The 14,292-nt window shown below is 41.3% G+C and overlaps 1 protein-coding gene across 2 annotated transcripts in view; it reads left to right on the top strand.

Annotated features, from left to right (window-relative positions):
* Window positions 1–218: 218 nt before the first annotated feature.
* fam20b (FAM20B glycosaminoglycan xylosylkinase) overlaps window positions 219–14,292 on the top strand; it is a 43,870-nt gene continuing 29,796 nt past the window's right edge. Inside the window, exons 1-5 of one of the 2 annotated variants that reach the window (XM_082523744.1) lie at window positions 222–457; window positions 1,503–1,853; window positions 5,677–5,924; window positions 6,022–6,108; window positions 6,226–6,335. In XM_082523744.1, the coding sequence (XP_082379870.1) occupies window positions 1,725–1,853; window positions 5,677–5,924; window positions 6,022–6,108; window positions 6,226–6,335 (574 nt within the window). In that variant the 5' untranslated portion in view covers window positions 222–457; window positions 1,503–1,724. Of the gene's footprint in view, window positions 458–1,502; window positions 1,854–5,676; window positions 5,925–6,021; window positions 6,109–6,225; window positions 6,336–14,292 lie in introns of both variants that reach the window. The other variant, XM_082523745.1, reaches the window with a different exon arrangement.

The raw sequence follows: 14,292 nt of genomic DNA on the forward strand, positions 1-14,292 counted from the left end.
TTAGTGGTTCCCAAACCTTTTGTGTGATCTCCCACTTCAGAAGTCAGCAAAAGGTCGTGTTCCACTCATAGGTTTGATCCCACACAAATCTTTATCCGTTATTAATAATATACAAGGAGCCAATCTGCATTTTACTTATGCATATGCAACACCCATGCACACACACGGTGTTTCAGTTTCTGGGGGCGGGCCCTACAGGGCAACACTGCCGCCTGGTGGCTACCTGGCTGTCATGCAGACGGAGGAAGTGTTTCGGAAGTGGACACGGCAGGGCACAGAAGGAATCGAAGAAAAGGGCGGAGGAAAGGGAGCTTCCGAGGGGGGTTAAAAAAAAAGAGAGAGAAATCACCGCGACTTCTAGCACCTAGCCAATTTACTAACACCAACTTTCGTTTTGAAAGACTGAAAGGACAGCTGTGTGATACGTAATCTACAGTGAACGGCGTATGAGCATAAGGTAAGTCTGCTCGGTCTGTGCCCAGTAAACACAACAGACGACGTACTGTGTGCTACTAGCGGGCTGCTTTAGCTAACACGCACAGCAAGGTGTACAGCGGTTTGCTAAACGACTAGCTGTGTTGTCACGGATGTGAACGAGCCCGTGGTGGCCTGGCAGAAATGAATAACGGGGGCAGTCTCCGGTAGAAAAGTGCCTTTCTGGTATTTTAGGTGTTTTTTATGCGGGCAGTGCTCGCCAGCCGTTTCCTCGGTGGCTGCATGAAAGAGCAATTGTATGGGAGACGCCGATGCCTGCGTGGCCAAACCCGTGTCGATAGAGCTTATTAGCCGGTGTTTTTAATGTAGCTCGTTCGTGGCCGGTTTGTTGTCATTATGTCACAGCCTGGTAACATTAACTTCGGCTCGGCAGCCACAACGAGAGCAACAGAGGCAGGTAAGTGACGGGCAGGTGAACGTGGCAGCTGGATAATTTAACTGCTGTGATCCGTAACGCCTCGTTTGTGTGTAGCTGAAGATAAAGGTTTAGGATTAGATGAACATCACTGTGGTTCAGGAAACTCTTCTCTGCGTTAAAGGCAGAGCCACTTTAATGTGTCAACCACCAGCAGCAGCAGGAGTGGACCCCCTCTGCACCACAGCAGGACGACATGTCCATCATTTCTTAAGTGAGAAAAGGCAGGTTCAATAACAACAACACCCCGCCACCACCCTATCCCCTCATCCTCGTGCAGGAGAGGAAGGGATGTGAACCACCTTGTTGTAAACGTTGGTCCCTCACCTTTAATAAAGTCCAGCTGGCAACAGCAGCTACAGTAAGTAAGCTTTGCTGCTGGCACAAAGCTTACTTTTGAATGTACGCACACATTTCCACAGACCAGACTCTGCCATCGTGATGTAGTTGCACATTCTGGACAGGTTTCAACTGTGCTGCAGTACTGGGTCATCCTCTGCCCTGGGGGGAACCGAGCCAGAGAGGCAGCGAATCAATCAGTTTTCTCTTCACATATTATTGACAGTACATCTTTCATCTCTCCCTCTCCTAGTTCTCCTGCTGTCTCCCTGCTGGTGACTGCCTGTTTGCTTAGACTGCAGCTCCAGGGAAAAGGCAGAAAAGCTCCCGTCCTTCAGACAAGTTGGTCTTACAGTGCAGGCAGGCAGGAAGGTGACTGAGCTGCAGGGGCCATGCATCAAGGGTGAGGGGTGTTCGCTGTGGGGGAGACGCACAACTACAGGCAAGGAGGAGGTCAGGGCCAGTCAGTGTGGAAATGAAGCTCAAACAGCGCATGGTGGTGCTGTGTGCCGTGCTCCTCCTGCTGGGCCTGGCCAAGATCTTCCTGCTGGATGGAGGTGAAGGAACTGCAGCTAGCCGGCGGGACCTCAGAGCGTTTCGCAAGGTCAGGATGCAAGTGGGCTGTTTCATGTTAAAGTTGCGATCAGAAGTTTCCACTCACCATAGACATGAATGCTATGGTAATTTACATTTTTTTAATATTACTACTTTCTTGGAGCGGTTGTTTTTACAGGATGGAGTGATTGTTTACCATAAGTCTTTAATGACTTTAAAAAGGAACTGGATGCTCAAATCCACACACAAGTTCGAAAGCATACATACAGTGGGGCAAAAAAGTATTTAGTCAGCCACCGATTGTGCAAGTTCCCCCACTTAAAATGATGACAGAGGTCAGTAATTTGCACCAGAGGTACACTTCAACTGTGAGAGACAGAATGTGGAAAAAAAAAAAATCCATGAATCCACATGGTAGGATTTGTAAAGAATTTATTCGTAAATCAGGGTGGAAAATAAGTATTTGGTCAATAACAAAAATACAACTCAATACTTTGTAACATAACCTTTGTTGGCAATAACAGAGGTCAAACGTTTACTATAGGTCTTTACCAGGTTTGCACACACAGTAGCTGGTATTTTGGCCCATTCCTCCATGCAGATCTTCTCGAGAGCAGTGATGTTTTGGGGCTGTCGCCGAGCAACACGGACTTTCAACTCCCGCCACAGATTTTCTATGGGGTTGAGGTCTGGAGACTGGCTAGGCCACTCCAGGACTTTCAAATGCTTCTTACGGAGCCACTCCTTTGTTGCCCGGGCGGTGTGTTTTGGATCATTGTCATGTTGGAAGACCCAGCCTCGTTTCATCTTCAAAGTTCTCACTGATGGAAGGAAGTTTTGGCTCAAAATCTCACGATACATGGCCCCATTCATTCTGTCCTTAACACGGATCAGTCGTCCTGTCCCCTTGGCAGAAAAACAGCCCCATAGCATGATGTTTCCACCCCCATGCTTCACAGTAGGTATGGTGTTCTTGGGACGCAACTCAGTATTCTTCTTCCTCCAAACACGACGAGTTGAGTTTATACCAAAAAGTTCTACTTTGGTTTCATCTGACCACATGACATTCTCCCAATCCTCTGCTGTATCATCCATGTGCTCTCTGGCAAACTTCAGACGGGCCTGGACATGCACTGGCTTCAGCAGCGGAACACGTCTGGCACTGCGGGATTTGATTCCCTGCCGTTGTAGTGTGTTACTGATGGTGACCTTTGTTACTTTGGTCCCAGCTCTCTGCAGGTCATTCACCAGGTCCCCCCGTGTGGTTCTGGGATCTTTGCTCACCGTTCTCATGATCATTTTGACCCCACGGGATGAGATCTTGCGTGGAGCCCCAGATCGAGGGAGATTATCAGTGGTCTTGTATGTCTTCCATTTTCTGATGATTGCTCCCACAGTTGATTTTTTCACACCAAGCTGCTTGCCTATTGTAGATTCACTCTTCCCAGTCTGGTGCAGGTCTACAATACTTTTCCTGGTGTCCTTCGAAAGCTCTTTGGTCTTGGCCATGGAGGAGTTTGGAGTCTGACTGTTTGAGGCTGTGGACAGGTGTCTTTTATACAGATGATGAGTTCAAACAGGTGCCATTCATACAGGTAACGAGTGGGGGACAGAAAAGCTTCTTACAGAAGACGTTACAGGTCTGTGAGAGCCAGAGATTTTCCTTGTTTGAGGTGACCAAATACTTATTTTCCACCCTAATTTACGAATAAATTCTTTACAAATCCTACCATGTGAATTCATGGATTTTTTTTTTCACATTCTGTCTCTCACAGTTGAAGTGTACCTCTGGTGCAAATTACTGACCTCTGTCATCATTTTAAGTGGGGGGACTTGCACAATCGGTGGCTGACTAAATACTTTTTTGCCCCACTGTACAGGCTGAAATGTGTATATACATTCACTTAAATAATTAATTAGCTGGTTCTACGGTGTCTTTTAACTTGACAAGGCCAAGGCCTATAGACTGGTAGTTTCTCTTTGCCATCATAAAAAGGATTTTTTTGACAGCACTCATTGAATTGACTAATAGTCAGAACTAGGGATGGGTACCGGTGTCTGGTGCCATCATGGCACCGGTTCTGACATAAACGGTAGTAACCAGACCGAAAAGCAGCGCACATTTCGGTGCTTTATTTCGGTGCTTTTTTTTTTCCTGAGCTGTGATACACTTTAGATTCTAGCCAATCATTTTACGTTTCCGAGGATAGTAGGCGGGTCCAGGTATGTACGTTCTTTTAGAGCAGAGCTACAGATTAAAAATGCCCAAGGCGAAGCGGTCAAAAGTATGGCTGTACTTCACAGCAAAATATGCAAACTCAGCAGCCTGCAACAAGTGCTTTAAGCTGATACTGTGATACTGTCAAAGGAGGTAACACCTCAAATCTGATGAAACACCTGGCGACGCATAGCGTTTTTTTTAAAAGCCGAGAAATGCGCCGTATTTGATAGCTTGCTGCGAGACCTCACACCGTGCACATCTACTGCGGGTGGGTTGCCTGTTATCGGACCTGGAGCAACATCTCCCAAAAACCCGAAGAATAGAGTCCTGGCCCCTAGCCCTGCTAGTGTAGCAGAAATGATGACGGATGATGGCAGCAGCAGCCGTTCTTCTCTGCGTGAGTAGCTTAATGTTGTTCGTGTGTAATTTACGTTGAGTAGGCTAACCACGTTATTACATTAATGCATGTAAGGTGAACTAGCAAACATCATCATAGCTACATGCGGCTGTCCTCTTGTTTGATGGCAGATACTCCCTTCACCCTGGCCAAAAAGGCTAAAATGACCAAAGAAAAAGTTGGAAAACAGTTAAACATGAGAGGTTTTTGGACAAAGTTTGTGTTTTTTCCATTGTTTAAGCACTGCTTCCAGCCAAGAGTGATACCATATATGCCCCATAGCTGCAGAAAAGGCTAACATTGTTATCTTTTTACAAAAAAACAGCTGAGCATGGGAGGGTTTTGGACCAATTTTGTGTTCTCCATTCTTTAAGCACCGGTTCGAGCACCGTTTAAGCACCGGCACCGTTTCAAAAGTACCGGTTTGGCACCGGTATCGGATAAAACCTAAACGATACCCATCCCTAGTCAGAACACTGGAAAAGTCTGAGGAACTCAGAAGAAGAATTGAGGATTTGTGAAGTTGGGAAGGTCTTCTGGAGATTCCATGATCATCAACTGCAGGTGGATGTGCAACTAGAGGTTATTCAGGTGTATTACCACTTTGCCATCATCTGAAAGAAGACCCGAACTGTCACCTTCGCACGAAAGGAAATCGGTGAGGATGTTCAACAACAACCCAGGAAGCCTGCCATGAACTGGAAACTTCCGGAACACACTTCTGGAATGGCCTTCACAAAATCCCTACCTCATCCCTGTTGAAAATTTGTGGACGGGTCCAACCTGATAAAATGAAAACTCTACCAAGAAGAGTTAGCTTAAAACTTTTTGATGGTTACTAAAAGCCTCTGGTTGACGTGCAAGTTTCTAAGGGACATTTAACGAAATATTAGCCAAGGTGTATGTATATATTTGAGTATATATATGTCTGTCTGTATACTTTTAATCCTATTTGGATTAGAGAAATTCCGAAATAAACAATTCTGGAAAAAGAACAGCTCAAAGAAATCATTAAAAGACTTAAATAATTGTGTCACTCATGCCCATGATGAGTGGATGGGAACTTTTGACTTTTACATTAAAAAATGTGCTTTCATTGGGATCACTAACTGGATGCACAGTCATAGCCAACAGTGTTATAAAGCATTTAAAATATGCTGGTCTTGTTTAAGTATTAATAAACTAAGTTTCATTATTTAAAATCTTATCTTATGTTATCTCATGCAATGTGTTATTATTACTCATCCCTCAAAGATGGAAGCTGGTCTTTCACTGTCTCGGGGCGCTCGCCTTACCAACACCCTCCAGTCTTCATGGGAGATAGCAAGCCAATGGGTGGGCCCCAGAGAGGTGTACCCCGAAGAGACTCCAGAGCTGGCTGCTGTGCTTACTTCCCTGAGCTCTGCCAGGATAGAGCGGGCAGATGTGGGCTATAAGGGCACACAGCTCAAAGCCTTGCTGGTGCTAGACGGAGGACAGAAAGTGGTCTTCAAACCCAAGAGGTCAGGCTTAATTAAAAAAAAATTCTGTCACAGATTGATTTATTCTTCTTACTTTTGTTTTATTATTTATTTTATTTTTATTTCCACCCTCGCTCAGGTACAACAGAGACTATGTGGTCGAAGGAGAGCCATACGCAGGCTATGACAGACACAATGCGGAGGTAGCTGCTTTTCACCTGGACAGGTTTGTAATCATGGTTATTTGAGTTCTTTGTCATTTTTTTTTTTTTTAAACATTCTGTGGTCTGTCGAGAGTGTCATAATCTTCAGTCCTGTTTTGTAATCTTCGTCCTCTATGCAGGATCCTTGGTTTCAGGAGAGCACCTTTGGTGGTTGGCCGATACGTCAATCTGCGAACTGAGATCAAACCTGTGGCCACAGACCAACTTCTCAGCACTTTTCTCATGCAGGGTGAGTATCTGTGACCTACTGTGTCTTCTTTCAGAAAACCGAATCATTGACATAGCAGACAGGAAATGTGGTTGAAGGGTGGACAGCTGAAAGTTTCATATCACAGATGGTCTACTTTTCTGATAAATTATAAAAGCAGTGACATTAAATAAAGAGTGGTGCACTAACTTTTCTACTTCGGAATTTTCCCTACCAATAAAACCTGTAACATGTGTGTGCGTGCGTGCGTGTGTGTGTGTGTGTGTGTCTTCATCTTCTTTAAACAAGACCAGAACCAGAAAAACTGGAACACTGTTTGCTCTATTTCTCCATTGTGTTTTGATGTCATCAAGCTGCCACCTCCTCTCCGTTTGACACGTATACAGTGTACAAGAAGTGACACATTGGACATATAAGGTCTTGATGTAAACAGAGATGATCAGGCCCCATCTTAAAGTAAAGACCGCCCCACGCCAATAGAACACTTCACTCTCTGGCTGCTGGTTTACATGTCGTTCCTAGGGTATTTAAAACTAGAATGGGAGGCAGAGCCTTGAGTTTTTGGGCTATTCTTCTGTAGAAGCAGGTCCCATTTTAGATTTGGGAAACGAGACATCCTCTCTGCGTAAGATTAATCTTATCTTAAGACTTTTCTTTTGCTAAAGCATAGAGTTAGGGCTGGATCAGGTGACCCTGAATACTCTCCTAGTTACACTGCAATAGGCTTGGCTGCAGGGGGGCTTCCCATGATGCACTGAGTATTTCTTCTTCACTCAACCTCTTTTAACTCTATGTGTTTATGCACCTTTTTTGCATTTAATTATTAGTTATTACTAACCATGAGCCTGGTTCTGCTGGAGGTTTCTTCCTGTTAAAAGGGAATTCTTTCCCACTGTCACCCAGTGCTTGCTTAAAGAGGGTCATCTGAATGTTGGGGTTTTCTCTGTTTTATTTCAAGGTCTTACAATATAAACTAGCGTGAAGTGTTCTAATTTGGCACAATATACAAAGGATTTTATTTATTTTTATCTCAAATTACTGCATTAAAAATGTTACAGAAGGCTCCAGCAGCACAGTAATAATAATATGGACGGCTCTGATTTCACTCTATTCATAAAATGCAGTAAATAAATACCCCACTCATGAATGTTGACTTTCGTAGAATGTATTTAGCCTGATGTTCGTCTTTTTTCCTAACAATGACTTTGAGGGCAGCACTGTTGCCGCCCATCATTCCATCATCAGGCTGGGGTCTTTCTGTGTGGAGTTTTTACATGTTCTCCCCGTGTTTGCGTGGGTTCTCCCTGGGTACTCCATCTTCCTCCCACAGTCCAAAGACATGCAGCTAGTGGGGATAGGTTAATTGATGAATCTAAATTGTGCATAGGTGTGAATGCGGGAGTGAACGTGAGTGCGACTGGTTGTCGGTCTGTGTGTTAGCCCTGCGACAGACAGGCGACCTGTCCAGGGTGTACCCCGCCTCTCGCCCTATGACAGCTGGGATAGGCTCCAGCGCCCCCCGCGACCCTGAAAAGGATAAGCAGAAGCAGATGGATGGATGTCTTTATCGAATGTTCATTTTCTACAACCACAAACAGAAGAACAAGACTTGCATAAACAACCGATTAAAAAAACAAACTCTTCCCTCTTCTGCCCTTACTCATACATCAGTCTTGCGTTCACAGACAGTTTTCAGTATCCTCTTCAGATAAGTCGGTATTTTTGCTAAAATCCATAAATGTCACCGATACATGCCCAGAGATTTCTAGCTTACCTTAAGAACATACATACATTTTTTTCTCGTGGCAGGTTTGATTGTATTTTGTTTTGCCCTTTGAATACTTCTTGGTCTATTTGTTTTCTTTTGTAGCATTGCTGTAATTCTTTTTGCATTTAGCAGGCCACCAGTAACTTTTCACTCTTACTATATATATTTTTTTTTCTGAGTATAAACCAAACAGCTAAGATTTTAGATCCAGCAAACGTTTAGAAATGTTTCTTCCTCATTACAACCTGCACATCTTCCCAACATTTTTGGGAGGATGTGCAGATTTTGTGCACCTGGACACAATTACATTTACCGTTAGCGAGTTATTGCGGATCGCTGCATGTGCGGGGCTCGACGGCGCCAACGCGTTAACGAGCTAACCACGCTAACGTGTCGACGCCGTGCAGCCCCACACACGGAGCAATCCGCGATAACTCGCTAACGGAGATTTCCCGCTTTAGTGCGGTTATGGCATTAACGTAATTTTAACGAGATTAACACTGACAGCACAATTTTTTTTTTTTTTTTTATAACGTAAGCTATTTTCCAATCTTACCAATTCTAAATCTTCCCTCCATGTAGCAAACTTATTTATATGAATTTTCCACTGATCATTCAAAATAGAATGATCAGCCATCTGAGTTGAAGACACTTAGTGGAATGTTAATGTTTATTATTAAGTTTATATTTGATTCTCAGCTCCTAATGCTAGGCTTTTACTTTTTTGGCAATTTGCATTTACTGTTTAAATATCATAAAAGTGGTGTCAGTGAAAATACTGTTGCTGAACAGAATGTGTCAGTACAATGCCATTTTAATTTTCTGTTAAGCTTAATTTGTGTTCCATTCCAACGACTTATGGAAACCCCCCTTTGGCTTTTTGTCAAGGTAATCATACTGATACAAACTTCCAGATCGGTCTACAAAAGAGTCATCCACTGACTCTGTTAGTACTGACAATGACTTCCACTCCTACTTTAAATATTTTCATGGTCTTACTGCTATGTACACACAGTGGTGATCATTCAAGGTCAGTGAACAGCCTGTTTATCTTTATTGGCTGTTACAAGTACAAAATCCGGGTACTTGTCATGCGCTATACAGTACTAGGCTTTCTTGTAATGTTTTTAAAGTGATCTAAACTCTTTGTTGTTGTTTTTTTTCCTTGAATTTCTGAAGACCTATTAGCTTGGTATATCTCAGCATGGTATGCAGTGTGTTCTTAAAATAAAACTAAGGAAACTGGACAAGTGGAGGGGGGGGGAGCGACAGGCCTAAAAACCTATATAAAGTAGATGAACAGGATGTAAACGTCAAGAAACTTGATTCATCTAGTGAAACCACATTAGAAATGGTCTCAGTGGAAGGGTGGCTGTCAGGAAGTCATTCTTATGAGGTGGGGAGGGGGGCAAACTACACGTCCAGTACATTACTGTAATGACTTTTTTTTTTTTTTTTAATTCAATTTGGAGGTGGTCAGAAGAGAGGTAAAACAGTACTTCTACTTAAAACCAGTCTTTAAGTAGTCTTTTTCTTGTCTAATGGGGCGTTTGCTTCAGGCTTTGCTGTGTACTTGGTCATACCGAGTGTTGACTTTGAATCTCATTAGAAACTATACAAATTCTGTTTTTGCCTTGTGTACTCTATTTCCATTTGTCTGCACATATTTCAATATAAAATGGGGCATATTTTCAATTTTCCTAAGAAAATGTAAAGAAGTGATGTTGGATCAAGACTTTTTGGACGATATTGTATATACCAATGCTTTTCAGTGGGAACACATGCACTTAAAACAGCATATAGGTATATAAGTGGGTGATCTGAAACTAAATGAGTGAACACGGGTGAAGAGTCAGGCGTATCTTTGGAAGGAAAAAGTTATAGCTTTTTATCAAACCCCCTGTCAGCAGATTTCAGCATGTGGAAATGTGATCTTATCACGTTCTACACAAACAGAGCACACTTGTCAGATAAATGTTGTCGTGAAAAAGCAAAAATGAAAGCTCTCTGTATCGCATCTGTATTTATAAAAATTTGCCATATTCTTGTAAACTAGTGAGAGACTGAAATAGATCCAGCCCACCCTTGCTAATAGTGTTACCCACATTAGCCACAGGCAGGGAGGATAGGAAAAAATGATGACGATGTGTAACCATGATCCTTTTTTGACATAGCTGAGTGATATGTCATGAATGTTTTGGTTTGGGTTTTTTTGTTTGTTTGTGTGTGTGTGTGTGTGTGTGTGTGTGTGTGTGTGTGTGTGTATGTGTGTGTGTGTGTGTGGGGGGTCGATTTTAAACCAGCAGTTTGATAAAGTGACTTTGCTGCTGTAAATGTGGTGAAGATACGAATGATCACTTCTGGGCGGAATTTGTTCAGATAAAATCACAACACAATGCAGAAATGTACTAATTTGACATTTAGCTTTAAGATGACATGTTAGGCTTCACACACATACAGCTTTTTGCACGACTTAATCATGTAGTGGGCTAAATCTGTCAGCTGCAATTGTACCGCAAAAGATTTTAATATAATCTTTTGGCCAGATTGTCCACTGCTAAATGTGGTGTTATTGAATGAATAACTTTCCTTTATTTGACTCATTTGTCCACTTTCTTTTTCATTCTGATTTCAGTTTTTACTCTGTAAATCACTTTTGCTCTCATTCTCACTCACCTTGCATGTGTGTGTGTGTATATATATATATATATATATATATATATATATATGCCACATAGTCACATGAAATCAGATCAAATTTGTTACTGTCCTTTTCTAATTGGAAGATGAGAACCAGCAGCGATGATCGATAAATTAGACGCAAAGCCAGACACGCCTTAAAAATGTTTAGTAAACTGGGAACTCAACACATTTAAGCCACAAAAATCAGTTTACCTACCTGTGAAAGCAGATGTACGGATGTTACTAATAAATTATCTGCTGCTATTTTCATTTTGAAGGTACATTTTGTTGTCCAGGCATGTTAATGGTATTTCAATAATGAAATTCTACAAATTAATTAAAAAAAAATCAATTAAATAAAAAAACAAAAATCAAACTTCTACATAAAGTATTCAGAGCTTTTGCTCCTCTGGCTGTGTACTCAAGGATGTTCACAGAGTGATCTCATAGCACTCCTTTGTTATATTGACTGCTTTGGGCCTTTGTCCTGTTTTGAAGATAAAGCTTTTCCCCACTCCAAGGTCCAGAGAGCTCTGGAGCAGGTTTTTGATCAAACATGTCTCTATACATTGCTGCATTAATCTTTCCCTCGACCCTGACCGGTCTTTTAAATTTCTGCTGCCAAAAAACACCCCTGCCATCCGCTGCCACCACCACCATGCTTCACTGTAGAGATGGTATTGACCAGGTAAGGAGCGGCGCCTGGTTTCTTCCAGACATGATGCTTAACCAGTGAGCTAAGTCTTTTTCATTAGACTACAGAACTTTGTTTCACATGGTCTATGAGATCTGCAGGTGCCTAAAGGTAAACTTCAAGTTGACGGTTATGTGCCTTTTACTGAGGAATGGTTTCTGTCTGGCCAGTCCATCATATAGGCCGGATTGGTCGAATGTTTCAGAAATTATAGTCCTTTTGGAAGGTTCTCCTTTTTCCTCAAAGCCATCTTGGAGTTCTGATGAATGAATGAATGAATGAGCATCTGGTTCTTGGTCACCTCTCTGATTAAAACCTTCTGCCTTGATTACTCAAAATTATTTGGTGGCCAGCTCAAGTGAGAGTTGTGGTGTTTTTTGGATTTCTTCCTTTTATGGATGATGGAGGCCATTGTGCTCACTGGGACCTTTGGTGCTGCAGAGTTTTTTCTTTACCGTCCCCCAGATCTGCGCCTCGATATTATCCTGTCACGGAGGTCTACAGACAATTCCTTGCTCTGACATGCGCTGTCACCTATAAGACCTTATCTAGACAGGTGTGTGACTTTCCAAATGATCTTCACTCAACTGAATTTACCACAGGCGGACCTATTACCACAGGTGGGCTTGGACGAATTAAGTTATGGAAAAATCTACAAGGTGATCAGTGGAAACCAGCTGCACCTATGCTCAGTTTTAACTGTCATGGCAAAGGCTGTAAATACTTACTGACAAAATGAGGAACAAGTCAACTACTGTAAATACTTTCTGGAGGCACGGTATGTTTTCGCCACGTTTGGCATAACTTTAAACTTGGATTTTGTGGATGCAGTAACAAAATGTGTTTACAGACGGACCATCAGGCCATGCACTGATTTCCTCTACTTGGTGAAGTGATTATAATGGTTTACCACTGAGGTTCAAGTTTGGCTTTTGTTTTACTCCCTCATTTAGCAATTTAAAAGTAAACTAGAAAAATTTGCATTTCCTGCGAAAATGCTGTGTGGATGCTTTAAAGCTGAAGCTGTCTTCAAAAACTAGCTGAAAAAGCTGAAAAGTTGCAGAAATTGTAAAAACTTTGCATAAGCAGAGGAACTTTGCTAAAATGTAATAACTTAGCAGAACTGCAATATCTTAGAGGAAACATAATACTTGGCAGAAATACAATAGCATAGCAGAACATAGCAGAAATATTGTAACTTACCAGAAACATGATAACTTCTCAAAAATACAAGAATTGAGGAGAAATAGTATAAGATAACAGAAAGAATATATTTAGCCAAAAATACAGAAACACTATGATTTAGAAAAATAGTACAACATAGCAGAAATACTGTGATTTACCAGTGACACTGTGATGAACTATGAATATTGTAATTTTTAAATTAATACTATGTTTTAGCACAAATACTATCACTTGGCAGAAATACTATCATTTTGCAGAAATACTATGTTCCAGCACAAATACTCTGGTTTAGTACAAATATTATAACATAGCAGAAATACAATTATATACCAGAAATGCTATATTTAGAAAGAAAAATATAATATAGTAGAAATAGTATGATTTAGCAGAAATACTGTAATCAGCACATATACTGTAACATGACAGAAATTCCTCCACTTAGTAGTAATACTATAACATAACACAAATGTTATGATTTGGCACAAAAACCATGATTTGGCAAAAATACTATGATTTAGCAGAAATACTATGATTGAGCAGAAGTACTAAGATGTAGTAAAAGTACTTTGATTTAACAGAAATAAAATTATGGAGGAGTAATACTTTAAAATGGGAGAAATATTGATACCCACACACATACACAGAGCCTAAAGGGAACAGTATTTGTGCCATGGAGTGTTAACAAGAATCTGAGGTCCATATTAGAAAAGCTGGTAAAATCATAAAAGTTTGCAGAATTGTAATAAATGATCAATATGAATTACTGGTCTGTGATAGTGTATTCATTTGTAGGGAAAAAACATGTTGACCAAGGTAGAATTGAACCCACGACCTTTGTGTTGCAGACCCGTGTCATTACCAACTGCGCCACTGGTTCAAGGTTCTTTATTTGTCACATGCATAGTTATACGAGTATAACAAGTATATGACTGGGAAAGAGAGCGAGCGCCTGGAAAACAGGGTGATGAGCAGTCAGAATTAGATCGCGGTGAGAAGCGAAAAACGCAGTTTTTTGGAGTTACAAAACGTTGTCTAACTCAAAAACTAGGTGGGATAGAAGCATAATTCTTGTACTGGCTGAATCAGCGGACTTTGGTGTACTTTGACCGCGATTTTCATTGCTCTTTGTACAACCGTCGCTGAGATATGACGAGAGAGGAAACGGAAGACCTCAGATATGATTGGCTGGCTGTGAACCCGTGCAGGCCCTGATATGTATATTTGAATGTCTCAATCCTCACAGAGGATTGGCTGCCTGGGTACCTGGCAGTAATATATAGAAATAGTATGATTAAGCATAAATACTATATTTAGCAGAAATACTATATTAAGCACAAATCCTATAAAAAGCAGAAATACTACATTAAGCACAAATCCTATAAAAAGCAGAAATACTATATTAAGCACAAATCTTATAAAAAGCAGAAATAGTATATTAAGCACAAATCTTATGAAACAGCAGAAATAGTATGATTTAGCACAATAGTAATAACTTAAACAGAAAAATTGGAAAAGCAAAATGGACAGCTGAAAAAATGCTGAACATGCTGAGGGTCCCTCAAATATACTTGTTAAATGAAAAAAATCAGGAAAAAAAATCTATAACAGCCACACAATCACAAATATGTACACATAAGGAAACACACATG

The sequence above is a fragment of the Aulonocara stuartgranti genome, assembly GCF_965226115.1.
Source record: "Aulonocara stuartgranti genome assembly, chromosome: 23".
NCBI classification, from domain to species: domain Eukaryota; kingdom Metazoa; phylum Chordata; class Actinopteri; order Cichliformes; family Cichlidae; genus Aulonocara; species Aulonocara stuartgranti.